At 51.6% G+C, this 23,864-nt stretch overlaps 1 protein-coding gene across 3 annotated transcripts in view; it reads right to left on the bottom strand.

Moving 5' to 3' along the window:
- Positions 1-23,864, bottom strand: part of LOC101390292 (ral-GDS-related protein-like) — a 256,999-nt gene that overhangs the window by 100,172 nt on the left and 132,963 nt on the right. For 2 of the 3 annotated variants that reach the window (XM_087428274.1, XM_087428277.1), the window contains exon 1: positions 1,122-5,040. In XM_087428274.1, coding sequence (XP_087284400.1) covers positions 1,122-1,475 — 354 coding nt within the window. In that variant the 5' untranslated portion in view covers positions 1,476-5,040. The other variant, XM_087428276.1, reaches the window with a different exon arrangement.

Raw genomic sequence — 23,864 nt, 5'->3', positions numbered from 1 at the left:
AAGAGTTATGGGGATGAATGGTGGCGATGACTGTGCAACAGCGTAAATGTATTTAACGCCACTGAAGTATACACTTAAAAATGGTTAAGATGTCACGCTTTTTGTTATGTATATTTTAACTCAATATACAAAAAGAAAAAAAAAGAAATTAGCTATCAAGGCACAAAAAGACATAGTGGACTTTTAAATACATATTGCTAAGTGAAAGAACCCAACTGGAGAAGGTTATATACTCTGTTCCATAGTTTTCATATATTCCAATCACACGACATTCTAGACAAGGCAAAACCATAGAAACAGTATAAAGATCAGTGTTGCCAGGAGTTGGAAGGCAAGGGATGAAGAGGCAGAGCACAGGGAATTTAGGGCAATCCAATTCTTCTGTAGGCTCTGTCATGGTGGATACATGAGATTATGCATTTGTCAAAATCCAAGTACGTGACAGTGAGACAGTGAACCCTAATGTAAACCACTGACTTGGTTACGAACACTGTAGCAGCATCAGCTCCTCACTTGTAAGGAATGAACCGCACTAACACAGGTGGTCATGCAAGATGTTAACAGTAGGGGAAACTGTGGGGGAGGAGGGAGAAACGCTCTGCACTGTCTGCTGAATTTCTCTGTCCATCTAAAACTTTCCTAAAAACAATCTATTAATTAAAAATTAATCAATGGAAGGTAGGGAGTGGGTAGAAATATGGAGGAAACAAGAATATCAGAATATTAATAAGTGTTGAAGCTGGGTAATAGGGACATGGGGGGCTATCACACTTTTCTGTTTAATTTGTGTATGTTAAAGGTTTTCCACAATAAAACATTTTTAAAGCTCCAGGTTAAATCTAGATTATATGTACAAAGAATCAAAGAATGTGAAGAAAACACATTTTTGAAGCAAGTACTCAAGGGGTACACTGAGGGAACGTGCAATCACACTGGATAGAGAGTGAACGTCCTGGTTCCACCAGGAAGGTTCAGAGCTCAGTGAGCAAGGCAGGCGACAGCACAGTCAGGGAAGTGACAGATAATGAACACGGAAAAATGTTCGCCCTCACTGGTCACAGAAATGCCAACGATGGGCCCTGACAGAACTGCCAGAGGATTTACAACGTTGTGACACTCACAGTTAGAGCGGGCTCAGGGACAGTGTACCACGTCCTGTGAGAAGGCCAATCATCACCGGCTTTCTGGAGGGCAAACCTCTCAAACCCTGGAACTTGCAGGCCACTGGCCCGGCTGTTCTGTTGTACAGAATCTGTCCAAAAACAAAGGTATTGGGTAAAGATGATGGACTGAATAAACACATGTAGAGCCCCTTGACATAAAGTCCCAAAAAATGACCCAAAGATTCCTTGATTGTTGAACAAATTCATCATAGCCCTGAGAACCATCAAGAGAGCCGACATTTTGAGGAAGACATCAAAGAGAGACAGCAGCTGGTGACCGGGGACCCCAGTGGGGAGCTCCTGGTGGGCCATGGAAACCAAGCCAGAGCGCCCTCTCCCTCTCCCCCTCCTCCCCCTGCCGCTCACCTAACACCTCCTGCATCGCCCCTCCACTCCCAGCCACTGCCCACATCACACTCCAGGAACACAGGAACAGAGGCACAGGGTGCCCTTTCCACCAGCACATCTGTCCTCTTGTTCTCTGCACCTCCCCAGGCGGTGAAGCCCAGCCCTGCACCTCCTCAGGGCCCAGCATGCTCCTCCCTGACCCTCAGGCTCCTCCTCTCCATCCGGTCCTACCTGCAGCAACTGTTAGCTCATCTCCACCTTACAAACAAAACTCTCCCTTGGACGCATGCTCCTTTTTGGCTATTGTCCACTTTCCTGACTCCCCTTCATGGCTAAACCTCTTAAGTAAAGTGTCTCATCCCTACTGCCCTCCCATGGCTCCCCTTCACCCACTCTAGACCCAGCTTCATTCCCACCCTCTCAAGGAGACTGAGGTCACCAGTGATCCCCTGTGGCCAAGTCCAGCCATCTTTTCTCCATTCTGATCAGAGCTGTATCCAACCCAGCAGAGCACCCCTCCTTTCTGCAATACCCTTTTCCCCTCGTGTCTCCTGCGACTCCATGCTCCACCGTTTCAGTCTCCTTTCCTGGACCCTCTTCAGCTGCACCTCTGTAAACACTGCCTGTTCCTAGGCTGGGCCCTGGTCCCTTCTACAGCTGCAGTGTCTCCAGGAGACCTCATTCACTTCCATGGTTTTAAACATCTCTGACCTCATCCTGACTCTGCAGACACACTGATGCAACTTTAAGAGGTTAGGTGCTGGCTCCTCAGTGTTGGCACCTAAGAAGTATTTCAGACTCGATTCCTTTCAAAATTTTACTGTCATATGAGTTCCAAAATAGCATCAAATATTTCCAAAAAGGAGGAAAAATTTGGCAACAATAAATAGTAGTGAACAAAGTAACCAATAAAATGTCTACTTGCATATAACCATAGTTGCTTGATGGGGAAAATAAGAACATAGAACTAAGTAAGATCAGACAGTCTCGAGCTGGGGAGTGAAAGGTGATGAGTTGGGAGTGTAGAACACAGGAACTGATCAACTCTAAGCATTTACAGAAAGAGAGGCAGAAATGGTTGTTCCTAAAAGCTGAAAGACACCCACTAGAAGAATAGAAAAATCATGAGAAAGCCTAACAAATTAAAAATTAAATTAAATGGTAGACTCACATTCCAATTTATCGATAATCACAATTGTAAATGGATCAAATTGCTCTAGAAAAAGATGAAGGCTCTCAAGTTGAGTTAAAATATAGTTATAAAATAAAGGGATATAATATGGTTGAAAATAAGGAGATAAAGAAATAAGACTTTAAATGGGACAAAAAGGGGTTCTCTGTGTTGATAACTGTCAGGAACACTTATACACCTAACAATATGGTCTTGAAACATAAAGCAAAACTGGACAAACAAGAAGACACAGGCACCTCAAGAATCACAGGGAAACCTACCTTACCTCTCTTAGAAATCCACATGTCAAGTGATACAGTAAGTTAGGAAACAGATCTGATGATGAACACAAAAAAGCTAGATCTAGACTCAGCCCAAGGGACAACAACATAAGCAACTAGTGGAGAGGAAACATTCTTCTCAAACCACAATGAAACAGTCACCACAATGGACTGTGTGCTAAGCCACAGTGAAATCTCTAAAGAGTCCAAAAAGCAGAAATCTATGTGACCATATTACCGGACCTTAAAGCAATAAAAGTAGAAAATAATCACAAAATATTGGCTCCCCTCCCCCAACCTATCCACTTGAAAATCTATCCAAACCCTTCTAAATCTCTCAGGTTAAAGAGGGAATCCAGACAGACAGGACAACCTCTTTAGAAATGAATAGCAATGAGAGGAGCATGAGACAAATCTATGGCGTGGGGACAAAGGAACAGAAGAAGGGACACAGCCTCCACTGCAGGTATCAGGGAATATCAACTGTACACGAAGAAGCTGAGCACTTCCCTCCAGGAGCCAGAACAACACCACAATAAAACCAACATCAGCAGAATGAAGTGAGGATTCACAAGACAGGAACAACAATGTAGACCTGAGCAATGGAGTCAAGGGCTGACTGTCTGGAAAGACCTGTACCAGTGAGAAACCTTGCGCAATCTGACCAAGAGGAACAGACAAAGGCACCAAACTGTACCATCAGGTACAAGAAACTACAGAAACAGCTTTAACGTGATAGGAGAACATAGGGGATAACTCTGACCAGGACATCAGCGGTCCTCAACTGGAGCTGTCCTTCCCCCGGGATGCATCTGGAAACACGCAGGATGGGTTTTGTTTCTTGCTTTGTGTTTTCTTAATGGTTGTTGCCCTGGGGGTCCGGGAGGTCCTGAACAGCCTGTCACATAGAGCCGTTTCCCTCCTGAAGTGTTACTGACATCTGGGAAGACAAGCACTGATCCAGATTAAATGAACAATGTGGTAGGGAAATGTTCTCCATGGGTGTATAACAGGCAAAAGATGGTACCCTCAATACATAAGGAATATCGAGAAACCAATGTTTACAAGGACTAAACTGTAAAAGAGCAGGAAAATCAGAAATGTAGCCAATAAACACACCAACAATATTCCAACCTATTTGTACAGGTAGAGAAATATGTATGTAAAACACAGGAAATAGTCTAGGAGATTACACACCAAATTTTACTACCAACAAGGAATAAAAGTTGGGAGGTATGTGAGAAATAGGAGTTTTTACCACTTGTTAGCTTGTATATTTCTGGAGTGTTTTAATTTTTACAAAAGAGAATGTATTCTACTCAAAAAGATGTTTCAAATTTTAAAGAAATTATTAAAATGTTCAAAATGACTTCAGTTCAAGGATATTCATTAAAACATGAAGGGAAAGAACCCCCCCATGACTTTAAGAGTCTCCTGTAACTATTCTTTCTTTTTTTTTTTAATTTTATTTATTTATATTTTTATCCCCAAAGCCCCAGTAGATAGTTGTATGTCATAGCTGCACATCCTTCTAGTTGCTGTATGTGGGACGCGGCCTCAGCATGGCCGGAGAAGCGGTGCGTCAGTGCCCGCCCAGGATCCGAACCCAGGCCGCCAGCAGCGGAGCGCGCACACTTAACCGCTAAGCCACGGTGCCAGCCCCGCCTGTAACTATTCTAATAGTTACTATGTCGATTTTATTTCACATTTACATCCTAACTCATTGGAATTTACATTTGTTTGAGGGATGCAACAGAAGCTGATTTTCTCCTGTTCAAGTGGAAAACCAACCGTCCAGGAACCATTCATTGCGTAGGTCTGGCTTTCCCAGCAGACCTGCAATGCCTCCTTCCCCACCTGCTAAACCCTGACAACTACCGCTGCCTCTCGAGCGCCCTAGAGCGAGCGGAGTGAGCTCTGCAACCTGGGCTCCCTGTCTGCGAGGGGCGGCTACCAGCAGAGCCTTCTCCCAAGACAGCAGCAGGCATGCTGCACACAGAAGTGCTCAGGGGCCGTCTGCTGCGGAGCAGGAAACCCCTCATGATGAGCAGGCAGTGGGGGAGCCCCGAGCACCGGGACTGACCTCGGCGGGGGGCAGCAGGCTGCTAAGGCAGGGAGCCCCCTCCCTTCAGCTCGTCCAGCTCCTCCTGCAGCGTGTGCACCTGGCTGTCGGCGGCTGCCCCTCTTCAGCTCGCCGTTCTTCTCCACCTGCTCCCGCAGGCGGCACCCGTGCTCCTGTTCCCCCGGGAGCAGAAGCAGTAGGAGTGCAGCAGTCGAGGAAATCTTGGGCCCCCAGTGCTGAGAGGATGACTCAGCTGAGGGACGGAGGGCTGGTGTTGCTGTGCTCGCCCTGCACAGCTTCTGCGGCTGGCTTCAGGGTGACATCCGTCGGAGGGTGGAGGGGCTCTGGGAGGGTTTCTGAGGCATCATTGTGAATGATGAACGTGGGGGCTCTGGGCCAAGCTCTCATCAGGCCCCAGGCTGGTCCCGCTGCAGCTGGGCTCCACATCCTTCTTCAGCCTCTTTTGGTCAACAGCCTCTCAAGGGACAGATGGCCTCTCTTGAGTGTGCTCTGAGAAGAAACTGTAAGAAGGAAGCCAGCCAATAAATCTGCACGCCCCGATCCTGAGGGATAAAGTCACCCACGGAAATGCCACTCTTACCCAGCAGGCCCTGGCTGGGAAGAGGGGGTCTCATCGCCAGCATCTACAGCAGACGTGTTTGCATCTCCTTGGCTGCCTAATGCTGTGGAGGCCACACTGTCTCCTGGAGTTCCTTCCAGAGACTGCGCCCAATCCTGACTGGCAGCTTCCTGGGCGGCACTGGGTGCGTGTTCACCCTGCAGAGCGGGTTACTTCCACTTGCGGGACCACGGCTGGGCCCTCAGCTTTTCCCTCAAGGACCACAATGAACCTGCAGCTCCTTTCCCATCTGCTTCACGCGCATGTTCCTCAGGCCCCCGGTGGCCTTCCTGATGTCCTTTCTCCTGGGGTGGCTGTGGCCTTCAGCCCCCCCGTCTCAGTCAGGTGGAAGATGGAGGGCGTGGCCATGGCTTGAGCACATAGTACTGATCCTCCAGCCTTTCCTAGAGCTGTTTTTGGTGAAATATTCAGTACAGACGAAAGAATGCTTAGTGGGGTCCAGTCACCCCTGTGAACAGCTTTTAACCACTGGACCAGACGTTTTGAGCCCATTATGTGGAGCCTGCAAGGATAAATGAAAAAGTAATTAGAAAGAAAGAATTAAATGTTTCCCCCTAAAATAATCAGCTATAAAAGCAAAACAAGTGTTTTTGGGAACACCCACACCTGTAGCCACTTTGCCCATTTAAACCTTTAGTAAAGATTTAAGGAACACCTGCTTGCAACTTATTACTGGAATAGAAACATGAAAGACCCACTGTCTACCTTAAGGAGGTGACCGTCTGTAGGGCAGAGAAGGAAGGAAGGTGAGGACCTCCTCCCAGGCTGTGGTAAGTGCCCTGTAGGGACACAGACGTTCTGGCAGATAACACAGGATGGCATCAAGACAACAGGAAAGGCTTCAAGAAGCCTCAGAAATAGTTCTTAGAAGCTCATGGCTGCCCAATCCTCCTGCTGTCCCTGGGATGCAAGACTTTGGGTGCTAAAACGGGGAGGGTTGGTCCCCCTATTTCAAAGCCAGGCCAGGTGTTGGCCAGCAGAGCCTCCCAGGCACCCAGCAGGGCGCCTGGCCCCAGCTCTGCTCAAGCAGCTGAGGATGCGAGACCACCGCCAAGGGGAGGTCAGCCCCAAGAGCTGTGGATCTGTATTCCTCCTGTCCTCCCACTACCAGGAGGAAAGCTGCTTCCTGTACAAATCAACCAGCCCCTGCAAGGTACTGACCAAGACACTTCATAATCTCTTCTCCTCATTAAGGTAAAATCTCTATTTAGACCAAACTGTGCACGTCTGGGGTTGGGGGGTCTGTCCCGAGGGCTTTCTGTTCCACTTGAGGTCATCTAACCCCCCTGAGGCCACTGTGGACCAGACCAGGTGGATACTAGGTCCTCAGGGAGTTCCAAGCAACATGACTTTCTAACCTTTCTCAATGCTTTGTGACTAGTTACCAAAGGACTCCTACCTCATTTGCCCCCAGACCACATTAGACCATGACACATGCCAAGAGCCACCTTCTCTGCAGGGCTTTGCCTCATTCTCAAAACAGTAACAAAACTTTTGGGACACAGGCTCTGAAGGAAACCGTCAAGAAAGCAGGGTGGCTGACCTCTGAAACAAGCTCATGTTACTAGTTCTTTGGATAGATTGTAACAACTTCCGAATTAGAACAAACCACTGTAAACCTTCAATAAGACTACAGACAACAAGTGGCATTCAGGTCTTTCAAAATTCAATAACAACCTGCAACATGAAACAAAATGATCTGCCAGGAGGTTTTCAAAGTAGAATGTCTTCAGCGCACTGTTCTGGGACCTCCAGTGTGGAGTCCGCAGGAAAGGACTCATTGAACTAGCTGAATTCCAGAAGCCCTCATGAAGGGAGCCAGGCCAGGGGGAAAGCAAACCCCTCACCCTGCTGTAGGAGCCCAAGGACGATGTGTAGAGAGGAGCCCCTTCACCGAGTCCCCGAGGTAAGCCTCCCGGTGAGGAGTGGGCCGTGCCCTCCTCCACCCAGGATGCTGTCAGATGCAGAATCCAAGTCCACATGGTCAGCCTCCCTATGAGGAGTGGACTGTGCCCTGCTCCCCCAGGATGCTGTCAGATGCCCAGTCTGCAGGGTCAGCCTCCCCGTGAGGAGTGGGCCTCGCCCTGCTCCACCCAGGATGCTGTCAGATGCAGAGTCCCAAGTGTAAGTCTCCCCTTGAGGAGTGGGCTGAACCCTGCTCCTCCCAGGATGCTGTCTGAGTCCAAGTCCACAGGGTCAGCCTTCCCATGAGGAGTGGGCCTTGACCTGCTCTGCCCAGGATGCTGTCAGACACCTCTCCAGCACTCACCTCCACCTGCAGAGCCACCTTTCCCTGCACTGCCAGGAACCTTCTAGCAACAGAGCATCTGGGAGGTGTATCCATCCAGCAGGTACAAGCTGCATTTGCTCAGCCACATTCCTGATTGCAGAGATCAAGGCAGGCTCCCTGCCATCAAAAGAGCAGAAAAGTCACAGCAAATCCAAGAAGATAGTGACCTAAGGAAGAGCGTTTCCAGACTATCCTGTTACTTGACATTGTTGGCCCTAGCCCAAATCAGTGGAGAGCAGGGTGGCTGCAGGGTGGGGGTGAGAGGGTGGTGGAGGCCATAAGGTGGGCGCTGGTGGCTGTGGGGTGGCCATGGTGGCCCGAGGTGCCCCGAGCAGAGACGGTGGCGCAGACCACAGCTACACAGCACCCAGCGCTGACTCACCTGCTGGACAGGCCCCGAGCACAAAGTGCTGCCCACCTCGGGCTGGACCTCATGGGGGGCTGACTGGGCAGTGGCGGCCAGTTACCTGTGGAAGGAGACGGTGGTTTCTCCTCGTTGCCTGGCCAATGGGAGCAGATCGTGGCCGCACAGCGAACACCATCTCAGGCCTCAGGCTGTTGCACCGCCAGGCTCCGTCCCCCTCCTCACCACCCCTGAGTGGGACCACCACGAGGGTAGAGCTCTGGGCAACACTCTATGGGATGTGGAACTGGTCCCCGTGGCCTACAGGACAGCAAGATGGCAGCACTTACTCCAGCCACCCCCAGTGCACAGTTCTGATCGTTCTTGAGCTTCTGTTAGTGTTTCTTTATATAAAAACAAGCCATTGCGAATGCATGCTTTTCTTTGCATGTTTGTCCTTGTAATGAGCAGTCAGACTCCGCACTTTTTGATGTGTGCTGACAGCTTACGCCTCTCCTCTCCCTCTTCCCCTCATGTCCACACCTGGACAAGCTGAAGAGCAAGTCCAGAGTCTCCCTTCTCTGGCATTGGCTTCGGATCCAACCACACAAGCCCCTGTATGTGTGCAGAACTCTCGCCCTGGTCTCACCCCTGGCAAAGATTTCTTGCTTTGACCAAACTTTAGTCAGGATCCTGAACCTTTTCCTAGGTTTGTGTGTGCACTTCCTTGTAAAATCCAGTTTTAGTAAGAACCTTGCTAAGTCAGTTTAAGCAGAACCCACACCCGTAGATCTGATCACCCTCGAGATCTGCTTGGGCTCCTCCACGTCCCCCACCATCCCTCAGGTGGTGTCTGATAACTCTGGCCTGGCTTCGGTAATAATCCTGTTAGGTCAGGTTAGCCAGAAACCCCAACACTTGTTTTTTCTCTTAGTAATTTTCCATCTCCTGACCCCCACCATGCTGCCTGGCCGTGAATGCTCACTTGCCCATGCTGCATTCAAAGTCGAGCCCAATCTCATTTCTCCCCAGCTGTGAATCCCATCACAGTGGTCTCTACATATTGCAGTGGTTCTGAATAAAATATGCCTTACCATTTTTGACAAGTGTCATTGAATATTTTTTCTTTAAAACCTCCAACCACGATAAAAACCCAGGCCTGGCTTCTTTCCTTGCTCCCTCAAGCCATTTCAGAGCTGCTTGTGATTTTGGCCCTGCTCTCCTCAGAGACGTCTATTATGTGAGTCATAAGACTTTTGCTAACTTCTGTGTGTGTGTGGAGGGGGACACACACCAGCATCAGTCTCTCCATGGCAACCATAGCACTTACCAGTGAGCAGTCATATTTTGAAAGGAATCTCTTTCTCTGGGCGGTAGGTCTCAACAGTGAGTTCAAAATATTCAGTGAACGATGTACTAAACAGATGTGCTGTCATCCAGGCTTTGTTGTTCCATTTGAGCATTGACTCTAAGTTAAAGTCACCGGATGCATTACCCCTAACAAGAGAGCGAGCCTGTACAAAGGCCCGGGGGGGGTGGATTGGAGGGGGAGGGGAGAGAACAGGATCAGTTAGAGGAACCAGAGGTCAGAGTGTGAGACAGGAGTTGGAGAAGGGGCCAGAGCAGTCGGTAACAGCACAGCAGCCAGGTCAAGGCCCTGTGCACCATGTCTGGGAGTCAGGATCTTCTAATTGCAGTCAGTGGGGGAGCCCCACTTCTGCTTGGATCTCTGGGGGACAAGAAGGCAGTGTCTTACCACGTCTGTCTGTCCACAGCTCCCAGACCCTGGCCAGGGAGCACGAAGCACTGATGCAGAAGTACCTGCACCTGCTGCAGATCGTGGAGACGAGAAGACAGTGGCCAAGCAGCTACGGCAGCAGATCGAGAATGGGGAGATCAATATCGAGTGGCTGAAGGCAGAGGTGACTGCTGACGAGGGGTGCAGAGGAGGGTGGCCGGGGTGCCCAGGGCACAGGCCCAACACCTCACACTCCAGGCTTCAGCAGGATCGGGGGGGCACATGACCGGCAGCGGGGACCAGCTTCCAGCCACAGCTAAGCCAGTCTCCAAAAGTAAATTTAGTGATGCTGGCAGAGTGGGAAGGGCCTTAGTCAGATCTGAGTTCAGATCTGCCACTTGACAGTTGCAACTTGACAGTTGCAACTTGGAGTGCGCCCCCCCCATCCTCTATGCGTCCATTCCTTCATCTATAAAACAGCCTTTTTATACTTGCCTGACAAGGGTGTGAGGATTGAGTGAGGTTATTTATGGGCGAGTTTTTAGTTACTCTGCTGATGACCACATTGAGTAAGCATCCCCACATTATCAGCTGAAGAGTCCGGGGACACAGAGTCCCTGGTAGGTCATCATAGTGTGGGCTCCTGGCTCAGTTCCAAGCAGTCGTTCTCTCTGCCTGTCATAAGAGCTCCTACAGGGGCTCACCGGCTCCAGGCTCATCGGTCTGGAGGCCATGCTGTTGCTAAGTTAAGCCTTCTAGAACTTCACTACTCAAAATGTGGTCCATGAAGCAAGAGCATGTTAGAAATGCAGAATCTCAGGCCCTGCCCAGACCTCCGGAATCAGAATCTGCACTTTCACAACATCCCAGTCGATTGCCATTTACATTAAAGCTTGGAAGGCTTTGGCTCTCAGCCCCTTAGACGCCCCTCACCAGCTGTCTACCCCAGCACCGAATGATCTGATTGCCTCTCCCCCCTCATCTCACCATGTTCACCAGATGCTCAGAGCCATTTGGCCACGTCACACGAGGACCGTGGACTCTGAGCTGAGGACGGGAAAATGGAAACATAGATTCTAACGAGGGTCGGCTGCATGATTTGTAGGGCCTGAGGCAAGGGAAAAATGCAAGGCCTTGGGTGGAGTCGGGGAAGTCGACCTCCCCTTCTCACAGCCCACCAACCCACCCATGGCAGACAGGCGACCCCCCAATTTCAACCTCCAACCTCCTCTAACCTCTGTGCCATGATACACTTGGTACCTAGATGAGGGGTGGGCAAGATGTCCCTGCTGAGTCACCCACCTAGTGCCCAGGCATTGTCCCTCACCCTGCCCTGAGACACCATCGGGATTGCACTGCACCCACTCTTACTGCACCTACACCGAGGCTCCTGAAGAGGGTTGAGGGTGACTCACGGAGGGATGTGAGTTTTCCTTGCTGACTAGACCCATTTGCTCCCAGAGAGAGGGTAGAGGAGGTCATGGGTTCTGGGGTGCCAACGTGTGTGGAGCAAGCAGCTGAGAGACCATCCCAGTGAGGCAGCAGGAGGCAGGAACACATGGGGGCTGAGGCTCCAAGCCCCTGGGGTGTGCTCCATTGTTCCATCAGATGTTACTCATGAAAACAAATTAAAAGAGAAATGGTTAAGAACTACAAGGTTGCAACTGCGGAACTTGAAGCCCCAAGCATGGGGCCTTCTGAGCATAGGACCCCATCACATGACTTTGAAGCCAGCTCTGCCTGGAATGTTCAAAGATCTGAAGTTGCCAATTCCACCTTATGGTGCCGCTGCCAAGCTCTGAACTGATGGTCACGTCAGCTCGGAACTTGAGGTTGAACAAAAGTTTCAGATTCCACACACCTCCTCTACCCTGCACCAGGCACTGTCAGACATGCTTCCTTAGTCAGTCCCCATAGCTATAATCATAGGATTGAATGAGGAAGGGGGCTAAGAGAACTCAAGTCACCTGCCCAAGCTCACACAGCTGGGAGGTGGCAGAGCCAGGACTAGAACCCACGTCTCCTTGTCTACTTGCTAGTCTTGCCACTCTACTCATAGCCTCTTCCCATGTCGCTCCTGGGATGGGGGCTTGTCCCGAGTCTAAACCATCTGGTTCATTCTGAGATCTATCCTAGCCCTACACATATCCCTGAAACCAAGCTGAGTCCTTGTTAGGGACCAGGGAATAGGTCTAGGGACCAGCACCAGGTTAGTGGCTTCATGATCAAGGGTGTCGGGTGTCATTCATTCACTCACTCACTCATTCACTAACTGCCTAAGATCAGCTGACCACTGCCTCATCCTCTTCCCCAGGCTCCTCTTCCCCCATCACTTGGGGATCCAGCCAGTGCTCCCTGGTCATGAGCTGTGCACATCTTGGCCTTTGCACATGCTGGGGCTTCTGTTTGGAGTGCCCCTGCCACCCCCACGCTTCCCTGCCTGGTGGGATCCTACCAAGCTCGAATGCCTCCTCCTGGGGACTCTCATCCCAGAATGTTCTCCTTGCCCCCTGCTCCCACGGCTTTCCCACCCTCAGCATGCCATGTCAGAGCCAGGTCCTTGGGTGTCTGTCCCCAACCCGGCCTGGTGAGACCTCCTTGAAAGCAGGGGTGTCCTTTATCACTCTGTCCCTTCTGCCTCACACATAGTAGGTACTCTGTAAGGGCTTGATGAATGAATGGGCATCAGGCTCTGTGGCAGGCAGTAAAGAGATGGAAGATTCTACCCTTAAGGTCTGATTGGGGTAGAGTGTGTTTGGTGCCATAATAGAGTTTGCGGTGTGAACCCAGCTAGAAAATGAGTCATTTTATGGCCAAAGAAGGTGTGGGTTCATGTCGCCTATGGCCTTGAAAGGTTCCAGGGGTTGGTAGGCCAGAGAAGGGGTGGGTGCAAAAGGCAGGGCCCTCTCTGGTGCTGGGGAGCACAAAACTGGTCAGTTTTGAGTGAAAGTGTGTGTGTGTGTGTGTGTGTGTGTGTTTGTCAGTGTGGCAGCAGAGGCCTGTTTGGTGGGAATTTGGAGCAACGTTTTCAACTGAGTGCATTACTCTCCAGGGCAAAGGATTTCTTTAAGAAGACTGAAAGATCAGATTGGTAAAGCCTTCTGGCTGTAGTCTCTCTCTCACTGTCTCTCACTCTCTCTCACTCTCACTCACTCTCACTCACACACACACATCCACATCCTGCAGGGCAGAGGGCACCTGTGTGCTCTGGAGGGGCTTTAGGAGGGTGAAACAGAGCCCATTTCCCAGGAAGTAGGCCATCAGGTAGGCAGGAGGCACTGAGAAGCCAAGTAAGTGATGAGTGATGCCCGTGACAAAGATAGAGTGTCTTAGAAAGTCAGAGCTGGGAGGGATCTGAGAACTCAGAGGTCCACAGAAGAGGGAGGACTTATCCAAGGTCACTCCAAGGTCACTTCCAGTGCTAGAATCCAGGCTTAACCTTGGGTCTCCTGGCTGCAGATCCTTGGCCTGTGCCTGCCCCACAACTTATTCCTTCCTTGCTGGGGAGATGAGCCAGATAAAAGGTGCATGTTCGGGAACCACTGTGTCACCTGGATGGCCTCAAGCTCTCATGGTCCACCTGATAGCCAGAAAAATTCCTCAAGCCCCATCCCACTTATTCCTGAGGATTTTCAGGGTCTTCCATTTTCATGGCCACGTCTGGCTTCCAATTCTGCTCTCCTGGCTTCTTGTATCACTTCTCACAGTGGCTGTCTTCACTCAGTCTTGACTGCTCCTTACCCCCGTATGGGCACTCCTTGTGTCCATCAGGTGGAGCTAGATTCTGCTGCAATTACAAACAGCCCCCAAGTCTCAGTGGCTTAAAACAACAAAGATTGCTTTTTCTCTCACACTGTGTGTCCATTGTGGGTTCCGCTCCACAACATTCTCACTCAGAGTCAGGGTCACAGGCTGATGGGTCTCCCACAATCAGGAAATTCACCAGTCCCATGGCAGGGGAAGCAACGTGGCAAATGGTGCCTGACAGCACTGCTCACATTTCATTGGACAAAGTGAGTCACTTGAACACACTCAACTTCAGGGGCTTGGGAAGTACAGTCCTGCCCTGTCCCAGGAGGAGAACCAGAGTATCCAGGAAACACCTAATGACACCCAACTGGCTCCTCTTTCAGTCCCCAAGCCCCTGACACCAGCCAAGTATAGACCAGATTTTCTGAAAGGCTTAGATACAGTAGAAGGGGTTTGCAGTACTGAAACAGAAAATGGCTTAAAGGTGAATAGAAGACATCCTTGCCCTTCTGTCACTCAGCCTTTCCTGCTACACGGATTTCTTGCTGACCTCCTCTCCTCACACTGGCCTCTCTCCACATGCTTCCAACGCCATTTTGTTGGTGGTGGGGGTGTTCATAATCTCTTTATCTGCCAAGACCCTCGCCCCCGTCCAGTGATGTGTTGGAGCTGGCTTATACCAATTTGCAAGTTTGTTGTGAAATTTTCAAGACTCTTTCAAGCTTGTTATTCGCCCTTTGGTAGCTTAAAATGGGCCAAGGTTGGAATGTTTACACCATGGAAATCAGCCAGTGCTACCAGTCAGAGTTTTTTTTTTCAGAGAGCTGGTCATTAATCCTTTACCAATATACCCTGGTATACACTTTCTTCAGTACCAGCTAAATAGTTTGCTGGGTCCAGTGCAAAATGAAAATGCAAGGCTCTTAAGAATTTCAAGGCAACAACAACAGAGCCTGAAACCAGGCATTAGGCCCTTCTAAGCAGGCTGTGGACAGGTCACACATCAAGGACATTGGCCCTGTCTCTACTCCATGTATACTCTCCATTCCTGGAGCCCCCACTCACAGCCATGTCTCCCTAGAGGTAACGGGAGAGTATACCCAAACAAAAGTCTGCACAAAATTTATTAAGCAAAACTATCCAGCTCTGCTTAGTCTCTTCTTTTCCATCTAAACAGCCCTCTTGGGCCTTATCTTTTGTAACCAAAAAGCTCCAAGGACCATCTAAAACAAAGGGAGCATCCTCCTCTGAGAAGAATCCTCCCCTCCTCTAGAATCTTCAGTTTGGCACCATTTCATTGTTTTAATAGCTATTTTTCTCCCATTTATGATTGGAAGTAAGTTGGGACGGCTCAGGCAGCTCTAAAGAGCAGGGTAGGAGTTTAGAGATGGTGGTGATATTTTCCTGACTTGGTAGCACTCAGAATCCTGCAAGCCTGACTCTGCAAGAAACTGCAGAGATCTTTAGTTCAGGGTTTAAGGTAAAACTGTAGCCATGGAATCAGGTTTGCAAACCAACTTTGACATGGAGAGGGCCGCCTTGACCCCTCCCCAGTCAGCCCCTCTGCAGGGCCCACTCTGTGCCTTGAGTCCTGTTTCCCATGTTCCTCCTGCCATCCCCACCCCTGCTGCCCTGCACTCAACACCCTGTCGTACTCTGCATCTTTGTTCACACCATCCCCTCTGCTCCAATTCCTTCCATTCTATAACACACCTGCTGGGCTCCTTTTTTTCTTTGTGAGGAAGATAAGCCCTGAGCTAAAGTCCATGCCAATCCTCCTCTTTTTGCTGAGGAAGACTGGCCCTGGGTTAACATCTGTGCCCATGTTCCTCCACTTTTATATGGGATGACACCACAACATGGCCTGACATGAGGTGCATCGGTGCAGGCCCGGGATCCGAACCCGGGCAGCCAGCAGCGGAGCTCGTGCACTTAACTGCTACACCACGGGGCCAGCGCAGTTGGGCTCCTATTTGTCCTGCAAAACCTCTGGGTAGCGCTTGTGGCTTCCATGGTGAGACCCTCCCACTGCAGGAGGTGTGCACCTTGTTGGAGTATAAGTTACCTCTGTGGGTATCTGACCCTCTTCTTAGGCTGGAAGCTCCTCCAGGGAAGGGATCTGACTTATCCACCTCTGGCTGTGTCTCACCCGTGCCCAGCATGGTGCCCACCACAGAGACTCCATCAGGACATGCTGACAGGATTGGCACAAAGGGAGACAGAGATGGGCATCTCTTAGGCTTGGAAGAGGCCAGAGGGAATGGAGAATGAAGGAGAGAGAACTGAGTTGTGTGGCAGCTGTTTGAAAAGCAAGAAGTACAGAGATCTTTAGCAAAACTTTGTTAACAAAAGAGAGAAAACCCAGGACTAATTCCTCCACCAATGACTGCACTGACTAAATGCATTCTGGATTAAAGACACTGTCTCCAGAGAGGGGACTGGGGTGTGGCAGGAGCCGATGAGCAGTGCTGCTAAGGAGTGTGACAAATGAGGGTTTGCCTCTGATGGGCCAAGAAGGTCAGACTGTGGGGTGGAAAGTGGGCAGGGCTCAGCTGAGACACCAGGCATTGACCCAGTTGGGCAGACAGAGCTGGACTCTAGCTGGTGAGTTGGGGTGTAAGCCAAATTCCAAACTCTCCATGGACATCCTTGACAAGGGTCAGCTGAGCAGGCCCTGATGTCAGCCGAGCAAACCCAGATCCAAAGCAAATGCATCCCCAGAAGGGACCTGCAGGATAAGGGAAAGGAGGCCTCTGCGATCTCAGTGGGGCTGGGGCTCCTGCCGCCATCCTGACACTGGTTTGTAGCAGGGTTGGGCCATGGTCCAAGGCTTCTGCAGGGTCCCCAGGCTCACAGCTTTCCAGAGCTTTGCCAACCTGGCCCGATCTTTAAATCAGATTCCCAGACTGCCAGTGTTGCCTATGCAGGGAGCAGAGTGCCTGACCTGACGGTATCTGGTTTTTGCTCTTGTCCCTGGGGAGTAGATGTCTTGTAGACGTATCTGAGAAGAGCGCCATCAGTTTTACATACAGACTAGTCTTACACACACACACACACACACACACACACACACACACATCCCTCCAGCCTAAAGAGAAAAGGATACCACGTGCAGATACCAGAACTGGCAAAGACAGCAGACTGGCATGAGGGTGATGACATCAGGACAGTAAGGGTGCTGACTGGGCATTCACGTGTCTCTGAGCTCTCCATCAGCCTGTGTGTGAGTCCCTTAGCTCTTTAGAGTTCAGATCCAAGAACAGCCATTTTTTCATGTGCCAAGGGTCTCAGAGAATCGAAAAAATAGAAAAGCCTGCATCAGCCCTGAATATTTCTCCATTAGATATTTTCAGCCGCTCTTCAAGCACAGGCCGGGGCAGTTTTAGCAACCCAGAAGTGGAGAGCGGGTAACTGTCCCATTTTGCTTTCAAAGTGCTCCATTCGCTCAATTGTCAGAGCCCATTCATCCTGCGGTTCAGCAAGTGGCCTTGAGGGGACAAAGCCACGTGCCCTGAAAAGGGAGCAGAGCTGGCTCTGTGGCGTGTTTGTGATTTCCTGAGCTACTATCTTTGGACGTCTGCCACACAGCTCAGGGATGTCTCTGCACCCATTCAGCACCTTCCACTCCTGCTCTTGTTGTACTGAGGGAGTGAGACCCCAGGGTGGGGGTTTGCCCTCAGGCAACACACTGCTGGGAGAGGGGACAGCCCCCTGTGACACATCCCCAAGGAGGACAACACCAGAGACCTCCAACAGCCAAAGTGCTGGGTCATCACAGAGGAGGGAGCAGAGAGCACACGTGGACAATGGGACCAGGGAGGGGCATCTGATGTGGCAGAGAAAGACAGAGACCACGGCAGGGAGATGGGGACAGGCTCCTAGGCTGGGGCTGCCCTGACTCCCGGGGGTTTCACACTTTCTCTCTGGGCCTGTTTTCCTGTCCACAAATGGGGTGTACGACAGAGTCCCTATGGCATCCCCTATGTCGTTCAGCTCAAACCCCAGACACACTGGGGAAGTTCCCAGTTCTCCAGGGTGGTAGGAGATGGGGTTATGAGCAGGGGCAGAGGAGGAAGAGTTGGGAGGGGAGGGGGCTGAAGGAAGTAGCAGAAGTCTCTCTGGCATCCTTACAGCTCACCCTGGAGAGGAGACTTGTGCTGTGTTCTGGAGCTGGCTGGCTGGGGAGCATGGGCGGGGAGGAGGATGCTGGGAGGGGAGCCACAGCAAATGTGGCTGCCAGGGGTGCTCAGAGGGCCATTACTCAGCCTGGTGCTAAGCTGCTAGTGAGAAGACATGTTCCCCAGTGCTCTTTAGGTGGTGACAGGGCACTTGCATGGGAGAATCTGGGTGTTTTTGCTTTTCTGTTTTCCCTCAAAATGGGGTTGTGGAGAGCTAGCATTTACTGAGCACCTTCTCTGCATCAGGCCCTCAAATTGTCCCATTACTTGCAGGGGTGACCTCATTTCACCTTCAGATTCTCCAGGAAAGACCTGAGGTTCAGAGATGTTAGGCATCTTGCTGGAGGTCACACAGCTGAGAAGCAGCATAAGGCGGATTTGAGCCTGCTCTGAGTGGGTCTCAAGCCTTAGCTCTTTTCACATCATCAGTGGCATTTCCTCTGAATTCTCTAGAGCCCTGAGTTCCTCTAAGATCCTTTAGGGTCACCCCAGCAGGTGGGCACTGAGGGTGCCAGGAAGGCTGACAGCGAGAGCAGCTCCCATCCTCTGCCGGTTTCTGGGGAGTGTGACCCACGTTTAGAAAAGCCTGTGTTTGGCGTAGAGCTCTGCTGTCACCATCTTGAAATTTTGTCATTTTTTAAAGAAGGGATCCTGCATATTTGCTCTGCACTGGGCCCCACAAGTTACATAGTCTATCCCGCTGATGAGGTTTTCACATAAGGCGTCACTTGAGAAAGGTGTTTGCTGCTAGAGTCCCACGGACGGTGGCAGCCCCTGCCCTCTCCCTGGGCCCCTCAGCTCTGCTGGGACTTGGGGGCAGAGGCCCTTTGAGGGGCAGGAACTCCATGGCCGGAGCTTACACTGTGCTTCCTCTGTCAGTGAGGCCATCGTGTGTTTGCACCACATCTTTACCAAGGCCCGAAGACCTGCATCTCCAGCTGGCCCACTGGGGCCTGGGTGAGCAGCCAGCCCAGGCAGAGGTCCCCAGCCACCACCTGAGAAGTCTCTCTCCAAGGCCCACTCCTCCAGGCTGGCGGCACTTCCATCCTCCCCGAGTGTAACAGTAGCCCCTTAAAAACTCACATAATCCCTCAGAGGGAGCAGAAGAGGAAAGACAAGTTGGCAAAAGCTGTTTTTCTAGGAAGAAGAGATATTTTTAGTTTCTTATCTATTTTCCCTTTTAAAAATAATATATATGAACACATTTGAGAAAATTTGACTATCTAGAAAAGCAGAAAATGTTAAAAGCTATATCAACCATAGTTCTCCTTCTCAAAGATAACCACTGTAAACACATTGATGTGTTTTCCTCAAACTTTTTTCTATACACAGATCTTGGGATTCCCCCCCCATTTGATTTACATAATGTCACACATATGAATATTGAATTTGAATATTGATGTGTTTTTTTTTACTTAAGATTAGCACATGCTTTTTGATGGCTGTATGATGCTCCAGTACCTGTGAGCATGCCCTCATCCATGCAGCCATCTCCCATCATTGGCTCTTACAGTTGTTGCAACTACTAGAAACACTCATGTCTGCATCTGAAATGTTCATATGAGAGAGCGTCTCCTTGGGACAGGTTTCCAAAAGTAGAATGACAAAGAAAAGGTAGAAGCACAGTCAAGGATCCCACTCCGTCCACCCTGCGTCACTGCTCTCTGAGCTGGCTGCACCGTCCTGATGGCCCCGAGGGCTGCACAGCAGGACCCTTGCATCGCGCCTCTCCCACACTAAGTGTGACCCTTTTATTGTTCACTTTCCTAAGTCAGAGAGCCCTGCTTTTCCCCAAGGTCACAATGAGAAGACTCCCTAGAAGGAAAAGGTCTGCACTTCCTGTAGTTGCGTCATTGAAGGTGCTGTCCCTTGGGTAGTGTAAGAGCTCCCACTTAAGAGTTTATCGCAAAGGAAGCACGTTTTTCTTTTTTAATGGAGTTTATAAGCAGAGGTTTCAGTGGGTTCATCCCTGCCAATCAAGTATTGAAGGGCATGTTTGGGGAGATTGGCTGGCATTTCAGGGGCTGGGAGGCAGGGTATTGTGTATCCAGGAGGTTGGGACAGAGCGGGCCAGCAACAGACCCACCTTGCTGAACCTGGGGAGGCATGGAAGGACAGGGACACACAGATAAAGGGACAGAGAGCTGAGGGGACATGACCCGGGAGGGCATGTCATGTGGGGAGAAGCCCTGGAATGGGGGACTCAAGAGAGCTGGTTCCAGGCCAGCTACTGATTCACCTTATGACCACGGATGGGTCACTTCTGTCACTGGTGGGGCACTCTGGGAGGCCTCTTGGGGGAGCCAGGGCTGAGGGGGATGTGGAGCTGCAATTCAGTTACCACAGAGGCCTCAGCTGAACCCCCAAAACTCCGGAGCTGGGTGGCCCTTCAGACCCTTGAGGCAGTGGGGCACACCACAGCACCCACAACAGCCCTCTCCGGCCTTCCAATACACAGGTGTCAGAGTAGACGGAGCCCCATCTCTATAAAGATCTGTGACTCTGATGTGGTCCCAGTGCCTGGGGCCACCTATCTGGCCCTGGATAGGGCAGTGGTGCCAGAGTCATCCCCAAAGGCAAGGGTGTCTCTGGGTGGGAGGTCTGAGCCTGGCCTTGACCTCCGTGGGTGGGGCTGGGTGACCGAGGGTTTGTGGGGCATCTCACCGAGCAGACCTGTTGGCCATCCTGCTGCCCGTGTTCAATTTCTATCAGGGGCTAGTATCCAGCCAGCAGTACAGCCTGCAGACCCTGGCCAATTGCAAGCAGAACAGTGACTGACAAGCTGCTGAAGCACTATGAGGCCAAACTGACTGCAAGGAGAGAGTTTTGGAGACCTTCCTCACTGACCCCATGTTCCAGCTGGCATTTAGCCCTGTCCTTGAGGGCAAATGCATGGGGAGCCCACTGGGGGCCATGACAGTGAGGGCCACATATGGGAGGAAGCCACACCTGGGGGCACCAGGGGGCCATGGCCGGGAGAGCCCAAGCCCTAACAGGCCCCAGCTCTGGGCTGCCTGGAGAATGGGGTTAGAGCCAGCCCCTGACCCAGTGGACCACAGGCCTGTCCAGCTCCACAGAGCAGTCAGTGTGGGAAGGCGAGGGGGAGCTCCTGGTCCTGAGCCCACCTCCAGGCCCTTCCTCTTGTTGGCTTAGAGCCTCAAGCTCTGGGCTGTGCCCCAGACAAGACCCTGGAAAAGCCTCCACATTAGAGTCTGAGATCAGAAGTGCTGTGGGTGTCCATTCTCAGCCCTGCTCATGGGAGTGCTGGGAGTTCAGAGAACCATCCTCCATCTGCTTTCTCTCTCCCTCTCTACATTGCTGCTTTCTCTGACTTGCTTCATCACAGTCTCTCTCCTTCCTCATCCTTGCCTCTGTCCCTCTCCCCCTGCCTCTCCCTCCTGCAGATTCCCAGGCACATTCTGACACTGCACGAGCTCCTGGCCCACTTTTCACAAGCACATCCAGCCAACAGCCTGGACGACGCCAGGGCTAAACTGGGGGGGTTGTCTGGGTGAGCTCGCCTCCCGGGTGCCCCCGCCAGTGGACAGGCCAGGGCTGAGGATGCTCCCCAGCGGGAGTTTGCTGAGCCCCAGATGGTAAATCTCATGTTCAGGTTAGGATCCCAGGAGGTGGTGTTTGGGGGACCCCCAGCCTGCCCCACCTGGAAGCAGGGTCCCCGGAGCAATCTGAGTTCACAGCTGAAGCCCAGGGGGCACTTGGTGGGATGGTGTGGGTGGTGTGCTGTCCCTGGCACAGTTGTGGTTCGAGGAAGGGCCCTGGGCACTCACGTGGGCCCATCTGCCAGGATGGGGATCGACCCAGGGACTCACAGGCACTCTGCCAACTTCCTCTGTTCTCCAGTGTCAGTGTCTCACAGCCTGTGGTACAGGAGCCCCAGAGGGGAGCCTGGGTGATGGGCCTTCATGAGCCCAAGACTGCAGTCAACAGCAGGCAGTGTCACGAGTGGACAAGCCCATGACTTGTCCAGTGTCAGAGGCCCCAGCCCTCTGGTCAAGGCACCTCCGCTGCCCCTCTTTCAGTCTCCAAAGCCCAGGGGGAACCTTCCTCTGCCGGGGCAGAAGCAGGGGGACCAGGGAGGAGGCGCCTACAACAGCCCAGGCAGCAGCTGACAGTGGCCTGCACCAGGTGGTGGCAGTGGAGGTGAGGAGGAGGTTCAGATTCGGGGTGTGTTTTGAAGATGGAACCAACAGGAGTTTTTGATGCATTAGATGTGGAAGAGAGAAGATGGGAGTCAAAGGCGATTCCAGAGTTTTTGGCTGAGCAAGCAGAAGGTTAGAGTTGCTGCTAACCGAGATGGAGAAAGGTGCAGGAGGGGCAGGTGTGGAGGGGGAATCTTTCTTGTTTCATTGGAGCTTAACTGGGGGCATGTTGAACTTGAGATGGACAACAGTGGTGGAGAGGACAAGAAGGGAGCAGGGCATTTGAGTCTGGAATGTAAGGGAGCGAGCCATTTGGGAGCCCTTAGCTCGGAGATGGGCTTATAGTCACAAGACTGGTGAGATCACCAGGGGAGTGAGTTTAGGCAGGAACGAGATGTGCACCAGGAGCTAGGCCCTGGGCTCTGCACCTTATGGAGGCCAAGAGATGATGAGCAGCCTTGTACTCAGTGATGGGCTGCCAGAAGCTGCAAAGGAGGGTCGGTCTGCAGCGTGTGAGGTGCTGTCCCCAGCTCTGCCAACCACTCAGTGCCCTAAATGGCTTCCCGAGTCCAGCAAGAGGCAGCCAGTAGGGCCACGGATCCCAGCTGGGCAGAGGGAGGACCAGGCTGGACCAGGGCAGGGCACAGGCCCCGGAGTGGAGGTTCATTCAGGGAGCAGATGTAATCAGAGCGTGATTGTAGACTAACAGAAAGAATTGTGGGGTGGGGACACCAGTCCTCTCGTGCCGCAAGTAGCCGAATCCTGCACACTTCCCCAAGGAGAAGACTTGGGACACCAGCGAGGCTCCTCATCCCTGCGGGATGCCCTGTCCTGGTGCGGGCAGGGGTGAGGAAGGCACATGGGTGCCAAGGCATTTATTCTAAGATCCTGATCCCCTTTCCCGCAGCCTACTCGTCCTTTGTCCCACCTGATCACCTGTACCTGGCTTGAACACAGCCCTATTGGCACAGAAGAGGGTTTTCCTATCGGCCTGACAGCAGCCCTTTCATCCTCCTCTCTCCCTCCGGGGACTGAGGCAAGCTCCCAGCCAGGCAGGAAGCCATCAGATAACAAACCCTCCCTGGCTGTGCTCAGAAACACTCCTCCCCTGGGGCTGGCTCTCTCCTACCTCTGGCCTTTGTCCTGCTTTTTCTCCTGAACCTCATCTCTTGGGCTCAATGTAACCCAGGTCGTCACTTCCAGTTCCCCCGGGAGCCTGCGGCCCTGGGAACTCCTCCCCAGCTGCGTGGACGGTGTGGTTCTCAGCACAAACCCCAGCTGGGGCTGGCAGGAGTCCTGAGCAGCTGCAGCTGGCACTTGTCTAACAGTGAAACTAGTGTTGCTAGTCTGGGATCGCCCCCTTGTTTGTAGCAAATACAGCCCTCCTCAGCAAAATCCCCACCCTCTTCAAAAGAAATGGTTCTGCTTACTTTTGCTCACCTCCAAATATGAGTCTATATCCAGGGAACTAGCACATCTTTGAAAGGTGCCTCCCTAGAAGAGGGCTAGGGCCTGGGTTGCTGAGAGCATTGCTGGGAGGGACGGACTGAGGCTCCTAAGGAAGAGACCCCATCTCCATGCCCCAATCTGATAACCAGAAAACAACGGATGATAATAGTTTTATAATAACAACTTTGAAACCAGTGATAATAGCAACAGTGATCACTGCCCTTTATTCAAGCACCTGCCGTGTGGGCTGGGCCTGAGGTCAGCACATGAAATGCGTTGTCAGGGGAAGAG

Source organism: Ceratotherium simum, unplaced genomic scaffold (genome assembly GCF_057802395.1).
Source record: "Ceratotherium simum simum isolate JZ-2026a unplaced genomic scaffold, ASM5780239v1 HiC_scaffold_44, whole genome shotgun sequence".
Classification (NCBI taxonomy): domain Eukaryota; kingdom Metazoa; phylum Chordata; class Mammalia; order Perissodactyla; family Rhinocerotidae; genus Ceratotherium; species Ceratotherium simum.
The sequence above is the reverse complement of the archived record's forward strand: the minus strand, read 5'-3'. Positions and strand labels throughout refer to the sequence as shown.